This window comes from Notechis scutatus, chromosome 4 (assembly GCF_049901735.1).
Source record: "Notechis scutatus isolate UNSWTSFEM ecotype Mainland chromosome 4, rNotScu1.2, whole genome shotgun sequence".
Lineage (NCBI taxonomy): Eukaryota > Metazoa > Chordata > Lepidosauria > Squamata > Elapidae > Notechis > Notechis scutatus.
The window spans coordinates 82,055,429-82,081,941 of NC_142012.1; the positions used below are offsets into that span (position 1 = coordinate 82,055,429).

The 26,513-nt window shown below is 40.8% G+C and overlaps 2 protein-coding genes across 2 annotated transcripts in view; both read left to right on the forward strand.

The window, feature by feature from the left end:
* LOC113419142 (pulmonary surfactant-associated protein D-like) overlaps nucleotides 1-26,513 on the forward strand; it is a 173,491-nt gene that overhangs the window by 105,110 nt on the left and 41,868 nt on the right. The gene's annotated exons all lie outside the window — the stretch shown is intronic.
* Nucleotides 1,255-19,431, forward strand: LOC113419160 (uncharacterized). The gene is made up of 8 exons (XM_026678419.2): nucleotides 1,255-1,300; nucleotides 4,817-5,022; nucleotides 9,774-9,890; nucleotides 10,649-10,756; nucleotides 11,576-11,692; nucleotides 13,249-13,365; nucleotides 14,336-14,419; nucleotides 15,608-19,431. Exons 2-8 carry the CDS (start codon nucleotides 4,833-4,835, stop codon nucleotides 15,982-15,984), a joined length of 1,110 nt encoding a protein of 369 aa, XP_026534204.2. The 5' UTR covers nucleotides 1,255-1,300; nucleotides 4,817-4,832; the 3' UTR covers nucleotides 15,985-19,431.

Below are 26,513 nucleotides of genomic sequence, written 5' to 3' on the forward strand. Positions count from 1 at the left end.
CAGGCCCACAGCTTGCCTATCTTTGTTGATGGTGTCTTGCTATCTCTGGTTTGGGCGCCTGCAAAGTCATCCGCCATTGACTTCAAGTTGGTAGGCAGTCTTGCCCATGATGGAAGGTGCTACTCTCTGGATGTGTCCATACCAGCGGAGTCGGCTTTCTCTCATCTTCTCTTCAAGATTACAACCTGGTAATACTCTGCACATATGATTGACCTCAGGAAAATTACATATAATCCTTAATAATTTGTTGATTCAGACAGACAGAATACTTGTTGGATCATGTGAAGAAACACATGTGAACCAGATGACGTGGTTATGCTTTCCAGCCCACAAGATGGGAAGGGTTAAGGTTAAAACCATATACATGTTACATTAGATAGAACATAGAATCATAGAACTGGATGCGACCTGATACCATCCCAGTCAAATGGTTGGAAAATCTCCAGCAATGGAGCACTCAGAACTCCTGGAGGCAAGCTATTCCACTGATTGTTCTCACGGTCAGGAAAGTTCTCCATATTTCTAGGTTGAGTCTCTCTTTAATAAGCTTCCACCCATTACTTCATGCCCTGCCTTCTGATCTTTTGGAGAATAAGTCAATCCCCTCAAACATCTTAGATTCTTTTGGTATCAACTTTATCTCTAGCATCTTTAGCAGAGATTCTTTATTTTTGCATCAGTTTGAATGACTACAAGTATGCGAATGAAATGCTATGAGGGAATGTATTCCATACTCTCAAAGCAATCCAGGAGAATCTCATCTCCGAAATGTCAGAAGATGGGAGTTCTTCTTTTGGAAAACCTTTCCTTCAGACCTTAATACCTGGGAAGGATCATGACGAGCAGAACTAATCTCATTTACTCGTTGAGAAACTCAAAGATAGTAGCAATTTCCTAAAATTGCTCTGTTCTTACTTTAAGTTCAGTGGGTCCATTAATACAACGAAGAGAATCTGAGCCTTGGATCTCATTCCTAGCAAGCAGGTTGCTCGAGTGATCAAATTATTTAAGCTTAGTCGGTCTTCTAGCATAGTCAAAATAGTATGCCTTTTTGAGCTCTTGTCTTTGTTCTCTAAAATACTGATTCCATCTTCTTCCCAAGTGGCAAGAAATGGGGAAATCTTTTTTTCCCCTTTGTATCTGCCATTCACTTGGATGAATTCCTTGCAGATTTCCAGTAAGGTCATATGATTGAGAAACTGGAGCTGATGTTACTTAACTCACGTTCTTTAAAAGGACAGCTAAGCCCTTTAGTGCATAATCTCTATTCAGGTCCTCTCAGAACATCTGAAATTGCCAAGTGAGTGAATCCAGTTTTGCTTTGTCCTTTTCTGGTGGGTCTTTGGGGAAAATGGGAAAATGAACTGTGCTCATGAAATAGATTGTATTGATTATAGTGTCACTACTTCCTTATAAAAGCTGATCTTTTGCCTCTGCTCTATGGCTTTGATTAATTTCAACCGGTCCTAGCTCTTCCTAAGTCATTGAAAAGCTGCTTTTGGATTACTTTCCATATCTGATTCTAGATCTCTCTGGGCTTATCTCAGAATTATCTTCGGCTTTCATGGCTCTGCATCCAGTGACAGTATAATTTGTCTGTGTTTTTATTGCTTTGTCGAACACCTTGATTTAAAACACAGCTGGTCAGTTAAGACTTCCTTAGGAAGTCTGCAGCAAAAGAAATTGTGTAACTTTTCAGAATTTCACAGAAGAGGAAAAACGAGCATACAGACTTTTCTGTGCAAAACCAAGCTGGTTCAGCGATATTTGTCTATCAATCAAGGAACAAATTCTGTTCATCCAATCAAATGAAGACCCTATTCATTTTAGATTCCTGGGCTTTAATTTTTAATCAATTTGCTTTAGAGTTGGGATCAGGAAGAAGGATTATGAGCCACAGTGGTGCAGTGGTTAGAGTGCAGTACTGCAGGCTACTTCTGCTGACTGCCCGCTGACTGCAATTTGGTGGTTCAAATCTCACCAGGATCAAGGTTGACTCAGCCTTCCGTCCTTCCAAGGTCGGTAAAATGAGGACCCAGATTGTTGGGGGGCAAGAGGCTGACTCTGCAAACCACTTAGAGAGAGCTGTAAAGCAGTGTATAAGTCTAAGTGCTGTTGATATTGCTATGATAGCAGTCCCTGGTTTGTGGGACTATAACTGTGGCCCCCAAAACCAGCATTTAACAACCAGCATTTTTTGTAGACAGTGCAATGACTGGGTTAACATTTTCCATACAGTGCTCACAGTAATAATACGATTACATACAAATTTTTTATCTTCCAACTTCTGTCCCTAAGGTGCTCATTATAATTATAATATATTATTTTTTTATATCAATATATATTCTACTGTTTTACCAATTTATACTTATTTCTTTATTTTTCCCATTTGTTGGGGTTCTTCTACATTTACCTGATTATCTTTAAACAATACCCCTTGAAGAATTTCTAATACCAGCCTGCCTGTAAGCCAATCAGGTTATGGTGTCATCTTCAAACTTTATTTCTCTACCTAGTGGTGAGCAGAACGTAGCTGTAGCGTGCAGTTAGATAACTGGTAAATAGAGCTTTGCAAATCCTGGAATAGGGGATTTGATTCAATGAAGCGTCAATCAACCCTCCCTCCCAAAGTAGATTCACCAGATGAATCTCTTTCAAAGCAGTGGAATCAGGGAATCAGTGTCTCCAAGGTATCTGAAGAGCTTCCTCAAATACTTTAAAGATTTAGTGGCTTTTCTGCTGCATTGTACAGAATGTTGTAATTTTCAGTTCCTTATTTGGAGAAAATATGAGAAGAAAGAGGTTGAATGTTGCAAGGGCATTGACGGGGGAGGGGGAGCACCAGGTAGTATGATTTATCAACTGGTTCAACTCTCTATCAGAACTCTTCTGGCATGACAAAAATATAACAGAGTTGGAAGGGATCTTGTAGGTCATTTAGTCCAACACTCCATCCAAGCAGGAGACCCTAACCCTACTTTGTGGGAAAAAGCCTTGTTGGGATCTGAGACTTGGCAGGGTCTTGAATTCTCCAATGGGTCTATCAATTGTGCTACACTGATTCCATTCAATTTTGGTGGAAAATCTTCTCCCAAAACACCAACGTCTCTAGAGAGATCCAGACAACATTCCATTTCTCTGAAGCAAACAGGTTGCAGTGACTGACTGGTCTCTCTTCTACTTAGAAGAGGTCAGAGAACTTTACATGCAGAATGTTGACAGGGGTGGGCTTCAAACATTTTAGCAAAGGGTTCTCTGCCTGGTTACTGGGTGGGCATGGCCATGGTGGGCGTGGCCTAGGCCAGAGGTCTCCAACCTTGGCAACTTTAAGAGCTGGCTGGAGAATTCTGGGAGTTGAAGTCCACAAGTCTTAAAGTTGCCAAGGTTGGAGACCTCTGGCCTAGGTGACCTCCTGCATCATGTTGAGGGGGGCATTTTTTCCCTCCCCAGGCTCCGGAGGCTTTCCCTGAGTCTCTGGGGGGGGCATTTTTGCCCTTTGCTCCGGAGGGTTTCTGGAAGCCAGAAACAGACCCATTTCCGGCCTTCTCAAACTTCCAGGAGACCCGTTTTTCACCCTCCCCAAGCCTCTGCGCACGCCCTGCACTTACCTGCATCCGAAACGGGCTGTGTGGGGAGTCCTGGGAGGGGAGGGGTGGGCAGGGCCAGTGAGGAATTGGATTCTCTGAACTGCACAGAATCTTAGCTAGAGGATCGCCCAAACCCCTGCGAACCCCCAGCAGCCCATCCCTGAATGTTGACCAAAGACAGTTTGAGCGTGGGTAGGCATTAACGGAGATCCCAGAAGAGAAAATAATGCTACAACTGATAAGAAAGCAAGAACACGCCAACATCAAAAGTCATGGGCATAAACACAATGCAGACACACTCTTGAAATACACTTGAGTAGCTTTGATTTGTGACTTACTCCAAAGCTCTCATTTGTATTCTAACAAGCAGTTCCTGTATTTTACTGCAAAGAGAGATAAGAAAGTGGTGCAACACACATATTGTATTCTCTCAAGGCATGAATTCTACCATCAATTAGCTACTAACAGGCACAAATAGCTAAGGGGCACACTAAAGAAAATTCCATTCTTAAAAGTTTATACCAGAGAGATAGGTGCAAAAAGACGCCTGTGAAATGGGGTGGGGAGAAAAAGAAAAAAAGACATTTATGAAAAAGACTCCTATGAAACACAGGCATAGAATCAAGATCACATAAAGTATTAGTATCCCTTTATAAAGTCTTAGTAAGGCCACACCTGGAATATTGCATCCACCTTTGATCACCACATTACAAAAAAGAGGTTGAGACTTTGGGAAAAGTGCAAAGAGCAAGTAAGGTGATTAAAGGCCTGGAGACTAAAATATATGAAGAACAGTTGCAGGAACTGGGGATGGCCAGTCTAGAGAAAAGTAGGACGAAGGAGGACATGATAGCAGTCTTCCAGTATTTGAGGGGCTGCTACAAAGAAAAGGAGGGGTCAACTTATTTTCCAAAGAACTTGAAGACAGGACAATAAGCAATGGTTGGAAACTAATCAAGGAGAGACCCAACCTAGAAGTAAGGAGAAACTCCCTAACAGCGAAGACAATTAACCAGTGAAACAGCTTCCCTCCCGAAATTGTGGGTGCTCCATCAATGGAGGTTTTTAAGAAGAGATTAGACAGTCTTTGTTATATTGCAAACTCCAATTGAAACATATCTTTGCATATCAAATTGCCAACTTTGATTGACCAACAGCTGAATCTCACATGTCCTATATCCCATATTTTTACATATTTCTCCTTCTCATTCACTTTTTTCTTCTTCTAGGTCCTACCTCTCAGCAATGCTCGTGGTCCTGCTCTTTTGCGCTTTAGTGTCAACAGTGGCATCAGTGTCCACCCCAGCGCCACAGAAAGTCATCCATAGCTGGAATGCTTGTTCCTTGGTGGTGTGTGAACCAGCTGAGAAAGGGATACCAGGACGAGACGGCCGAGATGGAATTCAAGGATTAAAAGGGGAAAAAGGAGAACAAGGTCAGGAATTCATGCCTTCCTGATGTTGTTTAACTCAGCTTTCTGGACATACATTAAAAGAGGTGTTTGCCTTTCATTGCATTTTCTCCAGTGCATTTACTGCATTGGGAGAGTGAAGTGTGTGCCAGTGGAATCATAAATCTCTTTTCTACCAACTCTTCCCCTTGTCCACTTCTTCCTGTCGCTCTCTCTCTTCAGTTGATTCTTAATAGGTAGACAGAAAGAAAACTCAACAATGCACTGATGGTGTTACCTAGTTGGGTAAGGAAACATCTACAAGAAAACCAACCAAGCTCAGAGAGAACCAAGGAGTTCCCAAAGAAAACTCAGAACAAGTAATTTCAACCAATTACTTGTAAGATTGTATGTAATTGAGCCAAGGAACCTCAGAAATTTAAGGTGGGATTTGTAGGTTAGCCCAGCCCTTTTCTAGCCCTCCAGATTCATTTTTACAATGCTTCAACTGCTGCTGGTGACTCTCCTATAAGTAGAAATCAGTTCAGTACCATATGTAGAAACATGGAGTTGGGTAGAGAACAGAATGTACATACAACTTCATCCTGTTCTCTTCCTTCAGAAGGACGTTCGGAGGAGAGCTCTACTTGCCTTGCATGGACAGAAGGGCAGCCCTGGGTTATATTGAACAACTGTTGTTGTATTTTAGAGAACATGGATACAGTTTCCCATCAGGCTTCTGGCTAAACATGTGGAGATTGAGCAGAATAGAAGACATCTGAATTTTTCAATGTATTTTATCAAATGGATGAAATAGATCTCTAATCTCAGAGTTTGACCCAAAAAATTCATATAGTTAATCCCTGTTTTAAGTGTCTCTTGAACCACCCAGAGGAAGGAAGGAAGGAAGGAAGGAAGGAAGGAAGGAAGGAAGGAAGGAAGGAAAGCATTGAGACGGTCAGAATTGAACTCTGGCTGTGGGCAGAATCAGCCTGCAATGCTGCATTCTGACCACTAGGAAGGAAGGAAGGAAGGAAGGAAGGAAGGAAGGAAGGAAGGAAGGAAGGAAGGAAGATCTATTTAGTTTGACTATGTTTGCCCTTTTTTTCTATCTCATATCATCAACTAAGTTTTATGGACAACTCTAAAACATTTCCTTCACTTACTAAGTATCCTGTTTTCTAGCCACTGTCAATAAATAGGATGCAAACATACAAGAGTTAAGAAAGAAAAACAGAATATATTTGTTGTTTGTAAAACTGATAGTTCATATCTTATTAAGATCAAACTAAAGGAAGTAGCAGGACTTGAAGTTACCCATTGGTGGAAAGGATCAGAATGGTCAAGTAATGACCACTCAGAAAGCTCATCACTTTCCTTAGTTTCATAGATATATCAAATCTTTATTTAAATTATGTAATATGGGCAGGCATGCCCCATACATATAATTTAATTTCAGGCACATGTTATGCAGCTCTATATTTGATGAGTCATTTCTTCACTTTTGAAGTTAGCTAACTGGAGGGAAACTGAGAAGCCTGGAGAAGAAAAACAAGGATTTAACAGAGAAGGGGGTGGAAGCAAAAGAGTATTAAAAGTGTAAGACAACCCCTTTTCTATTCTGGGGGACTTTCTTCAATTCCTAAATAGATGAAGGTGATTCAGGAAGTAATTTGAGTAGACTTTTCTTGCAGGCTTTTGAGCTTCGCTTAATATAATTTCTCTTGTGTCTTAAAAACATGGAGCCTCCCATCAACAACTTTCTTTAATTCCTATTATGATTATTTGCCTGGGAATTATTGGAACTGAAGTCCAACAAGGTGGTGGGAAAAAGCCAAGACAGTTATGATTTCAAATATATAAGTGAAGAAAGCACAGCTGATGAAGGAAGGTAGACAGGACCCTATGACCTGCATGAGTCAACTTTCCAAGCTGCTTCCCAGATATTATCTTGGCTAATTCAGCAAGAATTAGGGACTAGACTTTTATTTAAAGTAGGTTTAAATCATATTGAGGTATACCCAGGGCACCTCTTAATCTTGGTACTAGCTGTAGTTTCTTTTGCCACAAGTCATTCTATTTCTGTTTGAGGCCTTTGTATTTTTCTTAGGAAGGGGTGAGGTCAATAGTAGACAGTCTAAGGTTAAAGTTTTTGGGGTTTGGGGAAGAGACTACAGAGTCGGGTAGAGTATTCCAGACGTTGACCACTCTGTTGCTGAAGTCGTATTTCCTGCAATCAAGTTTGGTGCGGTTTACTTTGAGTTTGTATCTATTGTGTGTGCTCTTGTGTTGTTATGGTTGAAGCTGAAGTATTCATTGACAGGTAGGACATTGCAATGTATGATTTTATATACCATGCTTAAGTCAGACCGAAGAGGCAGAATTCAAGGTTTTCTAGTTCTAGAATTTCAAGTCTGGTGGCATAAGGTATTCTACGAGTAGAAGAGTGGAGAACTCTCCTTGTGAAATATTTCTGGACTTTCTCAATTGTGCTAATATCAGATACGTAATGAGGGTTCCAGACTGATGAACTGTATTCGAGTATTGGTCTAGCAAATGTTTTGTATGCTCTGGTTAGTAGTGTGATATTACCAGAGAAAAAGCTACGTAGGATTAGGTTAACAACTCTTAATGCCTTTTTGGCTATGTAGTTGCAGTGGGCTCTAGCACTTAGATCATTAGAGATGAGTATTCCAAGGTCCTTTACAGAGCTTGGGTCATCAACAAGTTCTTGACTATTCAGCTTGTATTTTATTTTCTGATTTTTTTGCCAATATGTAAGACAGAGCATTTATTTGTTGAGATTTGAAGTTGCCATTTGTTTGACCATTCAGATACATAGTCGAGATCTTTTTGAAGGGTAGCAGTATTGTCTGTGGTATTGAACAGCTTTACATCATCAGCGAAAAGAACGCAATTGCTCTTAATATGATCGCAGAGGTCATTTATGTAGAGTATGAAGAGAGTTGGTCCTAGAACACTGCCTTGGGGGACACCACTATTGACAGGTACTGGATTTGATAGGACGCTCCCGATTTTGACCATTTGTTGTCTGTTTGACAGGAAGGCTTCTATCCAGTTATTCAGTTGTCCAGAGATACCATAGGATTTTATTTTTAGGAGTAGTTTGTCGTGTACCACTGAATCAAAGGCTTTACAGAAGTCTATGTAGATTGCGTCTATTGCTTTGCCCTGGTCGAGTTGTGTCGTCCATATGTTTTTGCAGTGTAAGAGTTGCAGATTACAGGATAGTTTTTTTCTGAAACCAAATTGTTTATTGGAGAGTAGGTTGTTTGTCTCTAAGTGGAGGATAATGGATTGGTTAATAATTGATTCCATGACTTTACAGGTGACGCAGCATAAGGAGATTGGCCTGTAATTTTCAACTAGGCTTGGGTCTCCCTTTTGAAGATGGGGATGACTGTGGCTTGTGACCATAGGTTAGGCAAGGAGCTGGTTCTGAAAGATTTTTCAAAGATTATGCTTAGAGGTTTGGCTATGGCAGTGGATAGCTTTCTTAAGAAGTAGGCACATATTCCATCCGGTCCAATAGATAGAGATGGTTTTAGATTGCGTAGTGCTTTTTCAACATTGTCTTCTGTGAAATCGATATGTATTAGATCATTGTTGTTATCTGTGGTACGGCTAGGAAATACTGGGCATGATCCATTGCTGTTTACAAATACTGAGCCGAAGAATGTGTTAAAGATGTTGGATTTAATCCAGATCTTCTTCTTTCTTCTGCTGTTTTCTTCTTTCTTGCCACATCCATCATCTGGACTATGCTCAACTGTAGCTGAGTCCATCCACCTTTTTGCTGCACTTCTTCTGCTTCTCTTTCCTTACACCTTTCAAGTATAAGAGCCTTGTTTCCGAAGAGCTGGGCCTTTTTATCATGTGTCCAAAGTAGGGTAATTTAAGCTCGAGCGTTGGCAGTGGTGGTATTCTACCGGTTCTGCCTGGTTTTGCCGAGCCAGTAGCAGCAATGAGCAGCAGAGACTGAAGTAGGATAATTTGAGCTCAACCATTGATACCTCTAGTCAGAACCCTGGGTTGATTAGAGAAGTGGGGCAAATGGATTGGATAGTGTGGGAAGAAATATCCATCTGGTTCCGTTCCAAGATGGGAGAATGACACTGGAAACATGGAGGTTGATTGGAAAGATGGTTTAATGATGAAGCAGATCCACATGTGGGAAACTGACAAAATGGAGTTAAGAATGGTTTATTTTTAACCTTTTCTTGAGCTTCCTGTTCCCGGGGGAAGAGCATGTGTTCTATTGGCTGTTGTCAGACTCCCATGGGGCCATGTAGGGGTTCTGTAGGGGTCATAGCTGGTTCTATAAGTGTTTTCTCTGAGCTATGTTTGGTTGAACTTTGGATTGGTCTGGGGGTGATGCAATAATCCCCATTGTGGCTTAATGGCTTTGTCCTGTGTTGGATCTTGAATGATGGCTATTTGCTTATGAATAAAGCTGTCTAGATACTTGTCTTCTTTCAATAAGCTCTTTATCTCTTAAGTGCTGGCATCTGCTGCGTGTTATTAAGAAGAGATGGAGGTTGCTATCTGCCTCTTTAAAAACATGTTTCTCCATTTCTCCCTTTGGAAAATATAATAATCTGCCTTAAAAAAAAAAAAAACCTCAAAATATTTCATTCTTCTAGGAAGGTGGGTTCTGACTTTCTACAATAGTTAGGTTTATTCTCTGGAAGGACTAACCCCTGTAACTTTTTCATGGACCACATAGACTTGTATGCACTTTTCCATTAATAACCCTTGCTTCAACTCATTTAAAGGATTGCAAGGCCCCAAAGGAAGCCTTGGTCCTCCAGGGAAGATGGGGCCGGCTGGACCAGCAGGACAAAAAGGGTCTCAAGGGAATACTGGACCGAAAGGAGATACTGGACAAATAGGTAAGATGCATCCTTGGCCACATTTATGGTTTCCAGTTTTTCAAGTGAGGCATCAAATGCACCCACTTTTACAAACTTCTACCTCTACTGTCATGTACCATTGATATATCTAATCCAGGGTTACTGACAGCTAGCTTCATTGCTCAGAGATATGTCCAACACTATATTTTATCTGTAATCTTACAGACTCAAGAAGACTCAGTTAAAAGTTTAACAGATTTGGAAGGGACCTTGTAGGTCTGCTAGTCCAACCCCCCCGCCCAAGCAGGAGACCCTACACCATTTCTGACAGAGGGCAATCCAGTCTTTTCATGAAAGCTTCCAGTGATGAAGGTCCCACAACTTATGAAGGAATGCTGTTCCATTGGTGGATTGCTCTCACTGTCAGAAAATTCCTCCTTATTTCTAGGTTGAATCTCTCCTGGATCAGTTTCCTTCCATTATTCCTTGTCTGGCCTTCGGGTGCCTTGGAAAATAGTTTGACCCCTTTTTCCTCTCTGTGGCAGATCCTCAAATATTGGAAGACTGGTATCCTGTCTCCCCTGGTCCTTCTCTAGCCATGCCCAGTTCCTGCAACTGTTCATCGTATGTTTTAGCCTCTAGTCCCTTAATCATTTTGGTTGCTCTTCTCTGAACTCTTTCTAGAAATGTCTCAACAGTTCTATTCCCCCTGAAGTTCCTGGTTGAGCACAACAGAACATTGTTCTCCCAGGTACATTCCTCTCTCTTTTCTGACTTAGTTCATTTCATTTGACCAGGACCACGTGGAATTCAGGGTTTGCAGGGCCCTCTTGGAAAAGTGGGCCCTTCCGGACCAAAAGGTAACATTGGCCCACAAGGTGAGAAAGGTGTCAAAGGAGAAATAGGTAAGTTTGTTTAATTAAGAAAGATTGACTCCCTCTACTTATGCTCTGGAATTTGATTAAAAAGTAATTATCGAAGAATAGCATAATAGGCATGTTCAATGGATCGATGTGGCTGTATTCTTTCAAACATCAATTAAGAGATCATTGGCAATCCATTTGTAATGTCCCAAAGGGATCTCCTCTTCAACCATTACAGGGAGATCAGAAAGATCAGTGAGTTTATCCAAGCAGCTGAGCAAGATCAAAGCATTTTTTTTTTCCAAATTCTGTCTTCAAACTCTTTTAGGCAATTAACAGTGTGGTTTAAATTGAGAAGAATTGGGATAAAAACGGCAATAAGATAAGTGGGGGGAAAAACAGAACTGTATTTTCTCTCCGATGCATCTACAGCTGTTGGATCCTGAGTCTAGATTTGAATTTGCATATGCTTATAGTTGTTATAAATAATTCTTAAACAAATAGAGTGCTAGATCCAAGAATTTGGGAGCACATACAACACTGAGAAAATGGAAGATTTGATGGGAGACAGCCCACTCCAACATCAAATGCAAGAAATCTTACATTTGCTATTTTTCGATGGTTCTGATTGGTTTTGCTGCAATGCCATGACGAGTCAGGTTGGGCATGAATTTAGAAGCATCAGATTAATTTGATGTAAACAGGGATTAGATTAGGAGGCTACTTGCCTATTCTTTTGTGCATTTCACAAAGTAGTAGTGCAAACTGGAAATGATGTTCCTGTTTGGTGGATCGTTATTTTTTTTGCAAAGCACCTGTCTCATTATGAATATCAGTTTTCCATCTTCAATATCACTGTAGGTCTCAAAGGAGCCCTTGGCCCTCCAGGACCTCAAGGCAAAGTAGGTGCCCCTGGACCAGCTGGGGCCAAAGGATCAGTGGGTGAAAAGGGAATGAAAGGGGACACAGGTGTCAAAGGTAAGTCAAGAGTTGTGCCACATTGCGATCGGTTGAATTTCAAGCATGGCTTTGGTTTTTGTTTCAGGGCTTAGGTGTTGATCTGATTGGCAAATTGGTTGTTTAACCTACTCTCAACTTCTGGAACTGACAGGAGATGAGAGACCTTTGAAATATAGACAAATAAGAGAACAAAAAGGGAGGGGTAATTCTAAAAAGAGCAAATAGGGGCAGGAAGCAAAGTTTTGCAAGAGGTTTTCCATTTGTGCAAAACCAGAAAAGAGAAATAGATGTTCTGGTAAGAAAGAAAGAAAGAAAGAAAGAAAGAAAGAAAGAAAGAAAGAAAGAAAGAAAGAAAGAAAGAAAGAAAGAAAGAAAGAAAGAAAGAAAGAAAGAAAGAGGGAGGGAGGGAGAGAGAGGGGAGGGGGAGAGGGAGAGGGGGAGAGGGGAGAAGGAAGGGATGGAGAGAGAGAGAGAGAGAGAGAGAGAGAGAGAGAGAGAGAGAGAGAGAGAGAGAGAAACTGATGAAAAAGAGGTGACTGTATTTCTCCAGGCATAATTGTCCCAACTCTACCCCAAAATTAAGGGATTCCAGGGTTGTAAAAAAGGAGGGTTTTTTTTTAAAAAAAAAAAAATCAAGAACTGGAGAAGGGAGATAAGCCAAATGCCCTGTGATTCTCACCCAGGTTTCTTGACAAGATTATAGAAGCACTCTCTAGTCTGCAATCCTGGTCTTCCTTCATGGTCTTCCACCCAGCTCCTAAACACATCCAGTCTAGGACCAGTAGTAGTGAGCTACCCAAAAAAATGTTAGTTTCCTTTCCTACAACTTTTTGCTTCCATCTCACAATCATCTGCAGTTTCGCAGCCCAGGTCTGGAAGCCCAGAGCAGTAACAGTGCTTGAGGTCTTCTCCTATATGGAGTTTGTCCCATTCTTACTTTTGCTGTAAGATTCAGATGCTTAAGAACAATTAGCTTTGTGACCTTAATCCTGCAATCTGGGAAACGAGCTCTCACCTAAGAAGAAACCTGGCTTTGGTCCCTTCTCTTTGCTCTTTCTCTGATTGGTGGCCAGATGCTTGGGTTTTGTTTATTTGTTCATTTTAAGGAAATTAGCCAAGTTAGGTAGAACCCTCAAAAATCCCTTAGTTGAATTCCATCTAATTTGGCAAATGAATTCTAAGAAGTTGAGAAGCTGCACAGATGTCACCCATGTTATTCATCAGGGGTTGATCCTGATCTTGAAGAGACTTTCTTTTCAAGTTGTAGCAGATGGCAGCTCCTAACCAACATTGGCTGATCTCCCAAAGCTAAGCAGAGTCAGGGCCACTTGGCAATTGGATGGCATCCACCAGGAAATCCCTAGACTGTAGGCTGAATTGAGAAGTTGGAAACCATCCCAGCAGGTGGCAGTGAGAAACTACATCAATATCTTGGCTGAGAAATAGGAATTGAGCTTGACTCAAAGAAGATTTAGTCTAAAGAAAGTTAGGTTTCCATCTCACTTGTCCATCCTTAGAAACATTTTAAAATGGATCCAACCTTAAAGACTTGCTGCCTTGATCTCTTGCAACAGGACTTCAAGGACCACCAGGTCCCCAAGGGCCAGTGGGAAAACCTGGTTCTCCTGGGACCAAAGGAGATAGGGGTGCCACGGGTGAAAAGGGAATAAAAGGCGATAGTGGTCTCTCAGGTGAGTGAGATGAATGTTGCTTCCTTGTTAAAATTTCATTAAACAGCATTTGTTTTGAGTCAGTCCTTTTCATGTCATTGTGACAACCTTTCAGTGTCCTTTTTAGAGAAGACGTGGTTAATATTTGAGATCAATCTGTTTGATGTTTCCATCAACTTATCTTCGATGTATTAGTTGGTAATACTAATACATTAATAATAATTAATTAATTAATGATAATAAAGGGACGTGGTGGCTCTGGGACCAAGACACTGAGCTTGTTGGTCAGAAAGGTTGGCAGTTCGGCGGTTCAAATCCCTAGCGCTGCATAACGGAGTGAGCTCCCGTTACTTGTCCCATCTTCTGCCAACCCAGCAGTTCGAAACCATATAAAAAATGCAAGTAGAAAAATAGGGACCACTTTGGTGGGAAGGGAACAGTGTTCTGTGTACCTTTGGCATTTGATCCTGCTGGCCACATGACCACAGAGACATCTTCAGACAAGGCTGGCTCTTCGGCTTTGTAATGAAGATGAGCCCCTAGAGCCAGAAATGACTAGAAGATATGTGTGAGAGGAACCTTTACCTTTACCTTATTAGTTGGTAACGGGATGGTTGAATCACCTATATTTTCAGCAAGGAAAAGGCACATGGGAAAAGAAGTCAATGTTTGGATTAGTCAACAGCTATCAGGCGCAAAGGTTCAGGTCCATATGTTAAATTGAAGTTCAAAAAAGATTTATCGCTCGAGTATGCACAACAATCTAGTCAACTAAAATTGAAGGTTAACTTGGCATCAGCTAAGGGTCAACAGAATTCAATAGGCATTGGATTTGTGGCAATGTACCTACTCTAAGCTGATGATGCATTTAACTCCACCTCCCAGTTCTTTTCCCTGCTCTTCTCCTACGTCGGTTTTATGCCAGTGTCTTCCTATTTATGATGCTATGGTCCAATATGGTGCAGATTGTCATCATCTTGTTCTCTCTTAGAGGTCAATCTTTTGAAGACTAAAGTTAGCGCACTGGAAGGACAGCTGAAATCTCTGCAGGCCAGCTTTTCCAAATACCAAAAAGGTAAAAATGATGTCCAGAATCTACAAATCCCTCTGGATGAATTTGATCCCTCAGCAAAGAGTTAATGTATTAGAACAACTAAGGCATATCTGCAGGTGTACTGCAACACATTAGAGGTGGTATTTAGCAGGTTCTGACCAGTTCTGGAGAACCGGTAGTGGAAATTTCGAGTAGTTCAGAGAACCAGAAAATACCACCTCTGACTAGAGATTTTACAGTATTCTTCCCCTGCCACGCCCACTAAGCCACGCCCACAGAACCGGTAGTAAAAAAAATAAAAATGAATCCCACTAATGAACAGCACCGTTTTGCCCCAAACTACTGTAGAAAGCTTGTCAGAAGGTGTTAATATTTGGGAAGGTGCTACTGCCCCATATTGGCAAATTATTCACAAGTTGAAGATACTCAACCTCTTTAATCATTGGGGTTGTGTAAGTATCAAAGGGATGCTTCATTTCAAAGAAAGGTCATGAAAAGCTTCCATCTTGTTCCATGGAGCAAGGATCCCCTACAAGACAATCTCTTGCATTTTCAATAACAAGTGTGCAAGGGAAGCAGATGAGGTAGAGTAAAACAACATTATTTCCAAGGAACAACCAGGTTTCTACACTTACTCCTATCAGTGCAGTGATGAATTATTGCACATATACTTATTCTACTGTACAACACAGTGGATAAAATGAATTTGCAAGGACACTGTAAAGTTGCTTCCTGGGAAGATAATCCTCGTATTTACAAAGATTTATAATGAAAGAGTGAAAAAAAACCCCTAATTTTATTTTATTTATTTATATTTATATGTTGTACTTATTAACTGCTCATCAATGGTTTGGACGTATCTCCAGTCCTTGCCACTTTTGTTTAATTTTAAGTTGATTTTAATATTTCTTATTTTAATGTATTCTCCGGTTGTAAGCCACTTAGAGGAGCCTCTAGCCAAGATGGGTAGCATATACATATAATAGCTATGCAAACCATGGTATTTCTGGACAAACCACTGGAAATTTCCCAAGGCCGGGATGATTGGGAAAAAGACATATTGCTAACAGCAGTATTTTAAGAGCCAATGATCTCTTCCTATGGCAAGTTGACCTCGTATCAGTTTGCACCAGTGTAATCATTTACTACACAACGGCTGATGTTGATGCTGACCTAAGAATGCCCCTTTTTTATTTTTGTTCATTCTAGTTACCGAATTCCCAGGCGGACGCACAGTAGGCAGCAAAGTGTTCAAAACCAGCGGCTATGAAGGCAACTTCGATGACTTGAGGCAGAGGTGCGCACAGGCCGGAGGCCAGCTCGCGACCCCGAGAAATGCCGCGGAGAACGATGCCATCCAAAAGATTGTGTTGCTCTACAACAAAGCGGCCTTCCTTGGCATAACTGACTTAAAGACCAAAGGGACCTTTAAGTACCTGAACGATCAGCCGCTCATTTACATCAACTGGTTGCCCGGGGAGCCCAACAATAGTGGCGGCAAAGAGAATTGTGTCGAACTCTTTTCGAATGGAAAATGGAACGACAAATCCTGTGGGGAAAAAAGGCTCCTGATCTGCGAATTTTAGACCCGTCTGTCATGCAGCATTTCGATCCAGGGAGGCTGCAAAGTTTTAATACCATGTTTGCTTCTTATCTATAGGCATTAAGGAAATCATGACTTAGCTAATCCTCCCTAAATTCTAGAGAGGGGGGAACTCTTGATTTCATGCATGCAATTAAAATAACTTCACCACCAAAGCCAGTTCCCAGGTATACTTACCACCTAATGAAGTATATAATTGAGTTTCCTAATATCTTATAGGTGAAAAAGTTCATGGGAGGCTCACTGTCACAGAGGGATACAATCAAGTTCAAGGGAGGTACTACTACCACTCTATAAGGCCTTGGTAAGACCACACCTAGAGTATTGCATCCAGTTTTGGTCACCACACTATAAAAACAAGGTTGAGGCTCTAGAAAAAGTAAGAGAAACCAGGATGATTAGGGAACTGGAGACTAAAACAGACCGAGAACACTTGCAGGAAGTGGGCATGACTACTCTAGGGAAGAGAAGGACCAGGGGAGACAGTATAACAGTCTTCCAATATTTGAGGGGATGCCACAGAGAGGAGGAGGGGTCAAGCTATTCTCCAAGGCACCTGAAGGCCAGATAAGGAACAATGGATGGAAACTGATCAAGGAGAGATTCAACCAGGAAATAAAGAGAAATTTTCTGACAGTGAGAGCAATCAACCCCTGGAACAGAAGTTGCCTTCAGAAGTTGTGGGAGCTTCATCACTGGAAACTTTCAAAAAGAGACTGGACTCCCATCTGTCTGAAATGGTGTAGGGTTTCCTGCTTGGGATGGGGGGTGGACTAGAAGATCTCCAAGGTTCCTTCCAACTCTCTTAATCTGCTTATCTGTTACCATCATCTTCATTGTAGTTAGAAATATGCAAGCAGAAACTCTCCCTATGTATTTGTAAATGAACACAGCCTGTTTGTAAAAGTAGGAAGCAGATAGTGCTGGTTGGTGGAGATTTCATTCTGGTGGGGAATCACAAACGAGATGGAGACAAATATTCTAATTCATCCACACAGCCATTTTATGGGTTTGTTCAAAGGACATGTAGATGCTAGAACTTGTTTGTTTGCTTGCAGACGTTTCATGACCCACCTAGGTAACATCATCAGTGCTAGAAGTAAGTGAGATTTGCTCTCTGTTGTGGCTTGCCCTGTCAGTGTGGGTGAGAGTGGTGGTCATGGTGATTTTCTGAACAAGACTTTCTGAATCCGATGGCTATTCCACCTTGCAAAAGAAACTCAGTTTGTGGTAACTGATCATTTGGAAGGGGATTGGATGCAAGAAAGGTGCCTTCAGCATTCATAGCAGTCAGGCTTCGTGCATACATCTGATTATCCCAAACCTATCAGTTAATAGGTCAAAAACAACACATAGAAATCAATACCTGGTTACTCTTATGAGTTATGTTGGTTTGAATCTCTTTTATTCTTTGAATCTCTTGGATTCAAAGAATGGTTCTAGCCATGCATAGCTGCTTTCCATAGCAGGAATATATATTGTGTGGGTCATATATATCCATCCATGTTGTATGGCTGTAGCATTATTATTATCCTTCTCATCTTCTCTACTATCCCCTCTTATTGGTATCATTATCATGACTATTATTAGTCTGTGGCTTTGCATGTACACTAAGAGCTTCTGCACTGGAGACAAATTCCTTCTGTATCTAATCACACTTGGCCAAATTAAATATTCTAAAGTATTCTAATTCTTTCTAGCCTAGCTATGAAAGGCTCTGTCTAATTTTCTGAAAGGTTATCAGGTGGATTCCTGGCGTTTTGGCTATCATGCAAATGTTTTTAATTGCCACTAGTCCTAGTTTATTTCTGTTTTATTTGTCTTTCCATTGTTACTTGCCAAAAAACAATGGTGTCTCCTTGACCTTCTTTGACTTCTGAAACATTGTGACTCGCATAGAGAGTATATTAAAGGTGGTATTCAGCAGGTTCTGACCAGTTCTAGAGAACGGGTAGCGGAAATGTTGAGTCATTCAGAGAACCAGCAAATCCCACCTCTGACTACTCTTCTCTGCCTCCCATTGAGTCCCAGCTGATCGGCTGGGTCTCCTTTTGTTGCCCTGCACAGGAGAACAGAGCTGGAAAGTAGGTTAGTGGGGTGGGGATGGAATGAGATTTTGCAGTATCCTTCCTCTGCCATACCCCACCAAGCCACACCCTCCAAGCCACGGCCACAGAACTGGTAATAAAAAAAATTGAATCCCACCACTGGAGCATATGCTCAAGAGAAGACTAAAAGTTCAGAAGCAACCTAGAACTAAGGAGAAATTTCCTAACAGTGAGGACAATTAACCAGCGGAACAGCTTGCCTCAGCTTGAAGTTGTGGGTGCTCCATCACTGGAGGCTTTTCAAAAGAGACTGGACAGTCATTTGTCTGAAATGGGACAGGGTCTCCTGCTTGAGAAGGGGGATTGGACTAGAAGACCTCCAAAGTCCCTTCCAGCTCTGTTATTCTGTTCTGTTCAGTTAGCTCTGGACAGAAAGTGGGTCAAGAAAAGAATCAGATCCAGATACAATATTTCCTGCATATCTCCACCTGATCTACAATTCCTCTCCCTTCATTGTAATTTTCTTTTTAAAAAGCTACCCAGGAGAACTCATCAAATGTGGCCCTCAGAGGTACAGTAAGTGAGGCTGAACTAGTTGGATTGATATGCCTGTTGGCAAGTTTGGATCATATGCACAACTGAACAATTAGAAACTACTTACAGTGGCCGTTCAATTTGCACATTTTCTCTTGGCAATTATCCATCTTACCTGGGCCAGGATGAAAATGACACAGAGACTGCCTGCAAGACAGAAAACAGCTGTGACCTGCTATCTTGTTCAAACATCTTGTGGAAATTAAACATACTGAAGTGTGAAATTGGTTGATGCTGTCACTTCACACACTTTCTCTGAGCCTTCATTGGAACATGTGCCATTGTGGTGTGATCACATTAATTACTGAACACATATTGATTTCAAGCTATCTATCTAATTTATATATTTTTTCTGCTCTTCCCAGCACACTCATTATTCTGTGCATGCATTTTACTTGGATCATTTTAGCCTGTGTTAAGAATCATGCCCCATGCTTTTAAAGCTACACAGAGTCAACCTGCAATAGAATAGTAAGAATTCATTCCCTCTGGATTTTAGGTTTCCTTAGTTGTGGTGTTCTTATAAAGCAAGAGCACTGATTGGCACAGATGTGAAAATGTCACCCAAGCAAGTCCTTTCTTTTCTGGCATCACTCTGGACCTTGGTCCTACAGGAGAGGAATGGGAAATGCAGGTGATGGTAGTTTAATATGAATAATAATATTTTTTTTAAAATGAAAGGAGAAAATGAATTACCTCTGGCTAATATGATTAATAGAGATTGAACAGAGAAAATGTTTTAGTTGTCAGTGTTCCAACTAACCAACTCCAAACCAATAAACTCTGAGACAAGCATTTTTTCAAAGTTCCATTTTTATTAGAATCGTCATATTGGCACATCTGGGAAAACCCGAATCTGAGAGTTCCAGGTTTTTCTTTCCCAAAAGAAAAAAGATTAAAGATCCCTCCCCTGCACCCATCAGTCCATTACATGGTCCAATCAAATCTTCATCCCAACTGGAGACCTTCCTCCAGACATTCCTCTCCAGGTGAAGGGCAACTTGTCCTTGACTTTCTGTGAAAGAATGTTGTTGAGTCTAATCTTCTACCTCTCTATGAAATCCCCCTTCCCAAATTCCCAGGCACTAAATGTGGCCACCTCGAAGCTTCCAAGTAAAATATGGCTTCCAAGGCTGACATTAGTTTTTCAAAAATAAATATTTTCACCAAGTACTATGCAACATTTCCATAATTCCCCCTGAAGTCACTGGATTGTCACTGGATTGAAGGCTTCTGAACTGTTACGGTATCATTGTCCAGCTTCTACTAATGGTGCAAGAATCATTTCCTTAATGTAGTCACAGCAATTGGAACATTCATGAAATCTCCTATTAAGAGGTGAACTACGGTTTTGCTGCAACTCCCCCACCTGCCTTGTGCTGTGCAGAGAAGAAAACAAAGTAGGAAGTCCGGCCATGTCCTTTCACTTCAAATATTGTGCCAGAATGCTCAAGTGATTTGACCTAAAGTAAGAGGGTTCCACTTCTGTCCTCTTCAAGGCCTATGAGCAGCTTGAAAGCCATACCAGCCCAAGTGTAGCTCTTGAATGTCATGTTTCAAAAAATGCACATGGGGCATTCAGGAGCTTTAAGAGATGAAATGGATGCAATTTTTTTTTTTTTTTTTTACAAAACTTAAAGTATCCATGGTTTGCTAAGAAAGAAGGGGGAAGGGAGGAAGAAAGAGAGAGAAAGAGATGAACTGGCTGGCCCTAGTCTTATGTTACTCTCCATGGCTGGCTTCACAGATTCTGTTTTTCTCTTTGCTCATTTATTCTCAGTTGGCAAACATGTTGGCAGGAAGCTATTTGAATCTAATTGCTTTCCAGGCATCTCTGAAGCTTGAAAAACAACCAGCACCTGGGCTGGTGGTCAGCTTGCTTCCCCCAGGACTCTCAGAGAAAACACAGCTGTCCAGGAAGCAGCCTTTAGCCCCACAAAGGTAGCAGATCTGGGAATGAATGACAAGCAGGGAGAAAACAGCTCTGAATCTATTGACAATGGCCCGAGCAGATACATATAAGCTGGGCAAATAAAGAACCCAACCATGCCAGTGGAAAATAAAAGTGTATGGCATTTATCTGGAGACCATTGGAGTGGCAGGTTCTGCTCTGAAAGATAATTACATGTGTGTGGATCTCAATCTCATGGCTACAGTCCAAGGGCATGGTTCTCATCTTGACTTCATTCAACATTTAGAAATGTGTGTAATGGTAGCTCTGAACATCTATGGAGATTCTAAGTCCTACTCCCACGCCCTTCAAAGGGTCTTCATCCCAAATTGTATAGCTAAAAGTCTGCAGAGGTTCTCCATCATCCAGGTCATGGTTGTCCCAAAAGTTCCTTTTTCCCTTCAAAAGGCAAGTGGACTTGTTTCTTCCTTGAAGACATTTTGCTTCTCATCCAAGAAGCTTCTTCAGCTCTGACTGAATGGTGGAGGATGGAAGGATTTAGATTCCTTGTGCTCATCTGCTCGTTAGCATTCCTTTTGAGAGTTGTTGAAGCCACTTGAAGGTTGACCTGTGCCCACAAGGTAATCTGAGTAGTGCAAATGGGTGTGGAGCCTTCTTGGAACTGTTGAAAGGACTATGTTGTAGACTGGAAATAGATGAAGTTGTATTCTTCTCCCTCTGTTGAGAGAGGGCTGTTCAATTTGGACATAGATGGTCTCTTTGACCCCTCTTTCAAATCAACAGTCATCTCTGTCCAAACTATGGACTTCGTTGTCTTCAAAAGAGGGCCCTGGATCTTTCAAATGCAGATGGACTGCTGAATCTAGTCCTAATGGGTTTCTTCTCCTATGTTGTGCCATGCGTTTATGAAGTGGCTGTTTTGTTTCCCCAATGGACAGATCTGTACATGTTTCACTGCATTGTACTGAGTGTATCACATTGCTCAGTTTGTAGCTCTGAATAGACAGCAAGTCAGAAGTTTATTGATTAGAACAATTAATCAATGGAACGGCTTGCCTTCAGAAGTTGTGGGTGCTCTCCATCACTAGAATTTTTAAATATGTCAACTGTCTATCTGAAATGGTATAGGGGCTCCTGCTTGAGCAGGGGGTTGGACTAGAAGACCTCCAAGGTCCCTTCTAACTTTGTTATTCTGTTATTCTGTCATCTGGACCCACCTTAAAAAACTGTTTATTGAGACATTTCAGCTGCTGGCTCTGAATTCATACAGAGAGAAACACCAGAATAATATGTGGATAGAATCTTTTTTTTTAAATTACAGTTCAACTAGAAAAAGGCAACTGGTGACTTCCAGCTATTTTGGACTACTGCTCACCTAATTCTTTGCCACTGGGTATTCTGGTGGAAGCCGATAAGAGCTGAAATCCAAAATATTTAAAAAGGCATCTGTTTATCCATGATCTCATTGTTAACTCCCAAAGCTAGCCACCATCTAACCCTGACTTCTTTTTTCTACCATTGCATTTATCTGAAAAGTAAGAGAGCCTCAAATTTAAGATAATTGCCTACTTCAAAGGAAGATTAGATGGGGAAAAAAGAATTATTTTTCTTTTATTGAATGCGCAATGAATTTAAGATGACCTCTCTTTCTGGAGATAAAGCATTTGGGAAGATAACTTTTTTTCCAGTCTGCTTAGATGAATAAAATACAGTTTTGCTCACTCTGGAGCTGTGACATAATAGCAAATTCAGTTCTTATCAATGTTTTTCTACCTCTGCATTTTAACTAGCTTTTTTCTCAACTCTGTGTGTACGTGTATGTGTGAGTTTGTGGTATTTTTCTGCACAATTGTTTCAGGGCAGACAAGCACAGATTATTTTAGAAGAGGCAGGATTCAAAGAACAGGACTGACAAGCTTTCAATCCTCAAAGATTAATTTCTACCACTCCCTAGCCTTCTCATGTTTTCAGCCACCTTATTTTGTTGGGCAACATTCAAAGAATGGATTTTTTTCCCCTCCCATTTTAATATTTGTCATTTCAATTGTTGGTCTTTCCCCTGTCAGTTTCCTCTTCCGTTCAATTGGGCACTTGTACAGTTATGGGGCTGTGTGTGAAATGATCCAGAGTTGATGTTGTCATTTTATACTTGTTAGCTAGGGCGCAATGGCTCAATGGTTAAAGACACTGAGCTTGTCAGCTAGCTGACATCCCAGATTCAAGAGCTGAGCACCGCAATGATGGGGTGAGCTCCCATTACTCACTCCAGTTCCTGGCCACCTAATAGTTTGAAAGCATGGAAATGGCACCACTTTTTGGTGGGAAGAAAACAGTGTTCCGTGTGCCTTTGGCGTATAGCCATGCTGGCCACATGAAAATGGAAATTCTCTTCAGACAACACTGCTCCCTCAGCCAAGAAACAAAGACAAACAGCATGCCCAACAGCTGGACACATCTGGACAGGGGCAACCTTCACCTTTTTTACTCCGAAGTAATCATTATGGAAGAAGGATGCGTGACCACCTCCTTTTATGAAACCTTGTCAAGGAACCTGCACAAATTAAGTCCAGGAAGGGATGTGTGGAGTCAAGATTGACTCGAGGGAAACTTTAATGTGGAGTTATCTGCATGAAATGCAAAAATGAACTTGAAGTAATCACATAAATTAATTGCATAGCTTTCCTTATGTAGCCCATTTCACCAGCTCAAGGTTGACTCAGCCTTCCATCCTTCCAAGGTTGATAAAACGAGGACCCAGATTGTTGTGGGCAATAGGCTGTAAACTGCTTAGAGACGTCTGTAAACCATTGTGAAGTAGTATACAAGTCTAACTACTATTGCTATTGACTCAGCCTTCCATCCTTCTGAGGTCAGTAAAATGAGGACCCAGATTGTTGGGAGCCATAGGCTGACTCTGTACACTACACAGCATGTGTAGTGAAGTGGTATATAAGTCTGAGTAGTATTGCTATTTTCGGCTTGGGGGGGGGGGAATTGCTTTCAACTAGAAGCTATTTGGACTGCATCAGCTACCACACCAGTTAGCAATTTGCAAGTTGTTGGTAGACAGGTAATTGACCTATAGTTGCCTGGTGATGCCCCTTTTGTTGGGTCTGTCATTATCAGGTAGGTTTGGCCAGATCTTAGCCACTGTTCAATTTCACCTCCTTGCACTGTGTTGTAAAACTGCTGGGCAACGATTGGGTGCAGACTTCAACCCAAAACCATGCAGTTCATCTTCACCTGGTGCTGACCAGCTCTTGAGCTTCCTTGCCCATTTCTGCTCTTAGCACAAGTCCTTAAATTTCAGCTTCTTTTTCCCCCTCCCCTGTTATTGTTTCTGTTTGCAAGCAAAGGAGGCCAGTTTTAAGAAAACTCCCTCCTGGATGATCTTATCAGCTTCTACATGGGAGGTCAGGGGAGTGGAGGATGGGTTGCCCACAGGAGAATCAACGAAGTGTGATCCCACACATTTTCACAGCCTGGAGTGATCAGATTAATTTGCTATCTTGGGATACAAAGAATGCCCTCCTTATCTCCTTCCTTCCAATTTGATTTTATTTTTACTTTTCCTCCTTCTCTGTGAACAGCAGGTGTTCTGACAGAACACGTGGGGAACATATGAGAGGAGAGTGTCATCACACTGGAGTTGCTTTTCTCCTGAAGCTCACATGGAGGAAACTTCCCTGCATATTGTGTAAAAGTGAGAGTGGTAAAGCAAATCTTGCTAACTCCACTAATTTTTCCTCAGCTGAAAGTAGGACACACAAGAAGCACACAGAAGCACACAATGCTTTCACACAAGGCAAGTAGCTACCCCAGCCAACTGTTATGCCAGGAGAGAGACCTACACTTTTCTGAACCAAAGTTTTAGACGAGGAGATGCACTAAAGATTTAGACAGAGGAAAGATTTACAAGCCTGTCAAATGTTGCAAAATACTGCAAAAAAATGAAAATACAGAAGGAGACCTTTGAAGAACAGACTCAGAAAATAGCCACAATATCCACAACCTCAGCATTGTCTGTTTCTATGAATAAACTATGTCAAAATGTGTTGTTGAAGAAATGACAGATGTAGAACAAATTTGACAAGATGGAAATGCCATCAAAAATGGATTTACAACTGGGAGGCCAAGAAAATGACTCAGAAAAAGACTTTTACTGGTGGGGGGGGGGAGATGAAACAGGTTGTGGTTTTAAAATTTAAAAGGGAAACACAAATGACAAACCAAAAGAGTAACCTGATATTTTTTTCCTTTTGGAATGACAAAAAAGAATTGTTAAAGCCTTAAAGATCTGTGTGCAATGGGACATAAAAGAAATAAAGAAAAATCAGATCCTATGACAATATTTGAATGAACTATGAATACTGTTAGACATAAAAGGAAATAATATAAAGTTGGTTTACTTGATCAAGGTTAAAACAAGACATATTATTACTTCTGGCAACCCCTTATGGACTTTCTGCTCACACCAGGAAAGATTATGTTTTATAGATTTCTTTATAGACAAGAGATGGGATATGGGATGAAGAGATAAATGTGAAGAGAGAGTAAAGAGTTCTATATATATATATATATAAATTTTCTTTATATTTGTGATGGCAGTTGAAAGTCACCTCTTTATATATTTTTTCCTCTTTATTATATTAACTTTTTTCTTTTTTTCTCACACATTTTACTTTCTATTCATGTTTCTATCTTTAATTTTAGTTAGCTTTATAATAAAAATTCTTAATTAAAATTACATATCCTTTCTATAGTTGGAGATTCTCTAATCAGATATCATGTTCCTTTAGGGTTTCACAAAGGCCATCATTATTTTCTACTACTTGGTTTGCTTATTTAATTTTTATTATTTTTAAAGAGAAAGGAAAATAGCCTAACAAGAACAACTTCATCAAAGATGGGCTTACATATACCATCTCCTTGTTCCTGTGATTCATGGCCACAGTTTATATGGGCTGTGAGAATTAATTCAGTACTTGGGAATTTACTGAAATAAATGTAACATGCCATTATTTAAGAATCACCATTCACAGATTTACAAAAGCACAATGTCAGGCATTTTTAAGATGGGAAAAGTTAAATGTGTAGGGAAAATAGCAACAGTAAAAATATTTTATTAAAGATCAATTATCTTTTTCAAATGACTTGTAGGAAGAATTGGAGAAAATGTATTAAATGTAAGGCAAAGACAACAAATTAATTTGCATTCAAACAAAAGACTGAAGATTAAGTTTAGAATTTTGCAAGGCATCTTGCAAACAACCGATTATTGATTTGATTATTATAATTAGTCAATATCATCTTATATGGATAATTAATCTGACTCTCGCTCTTCTTATTTAATTTTACAGAGTTTGCAAATGCTCTTTATCTATATATTAGCTCAATACCCATGCTTCACTATGAAACTATATGGTCGGGCTTAGTTTTTGGGGAGGAAAATAAGGGGGGGAAATTCTGCCTCTGCCTACCAGCATCCATCGGCATTCATCTGGCTAGTGTACTGTCAGTGTGTGAGAGAGTTGAGGACTTGGAAAGTAAAACAGTCTTTGCTATGTGAGCAAGAAGGTGACAGCAAGGAGCCTGGGCGTGGCTTATCTCAACTGTTCTGTACTAAAGCTGCTTGGTGCTGTGAAACTGAAACTGAAACTCCTGCTTGTGTTTTGCATTTGGAAGAGATTTCTTTCCAGGTGGGGAGGGGGAGTAGAACTCCTTAGCATCAGAGCGTGTTAATAATAATAATAATATAGGAAATACTCTAAATGCTCTGAGGGTCATTTCAAAAACCCTTTCTTAGTGAGCACCTAGAACAGGGGTGGGCAAACTTTTTGGCTCGGGGGCCTCATTGACTTTTAAAATTTGACAGACGGGCCGCCACCTGGTGTCGAAATGCCTGTCATTACAAGTCAAAATCAAATGAATGCAATCATTCAATCATTCACATCAAAC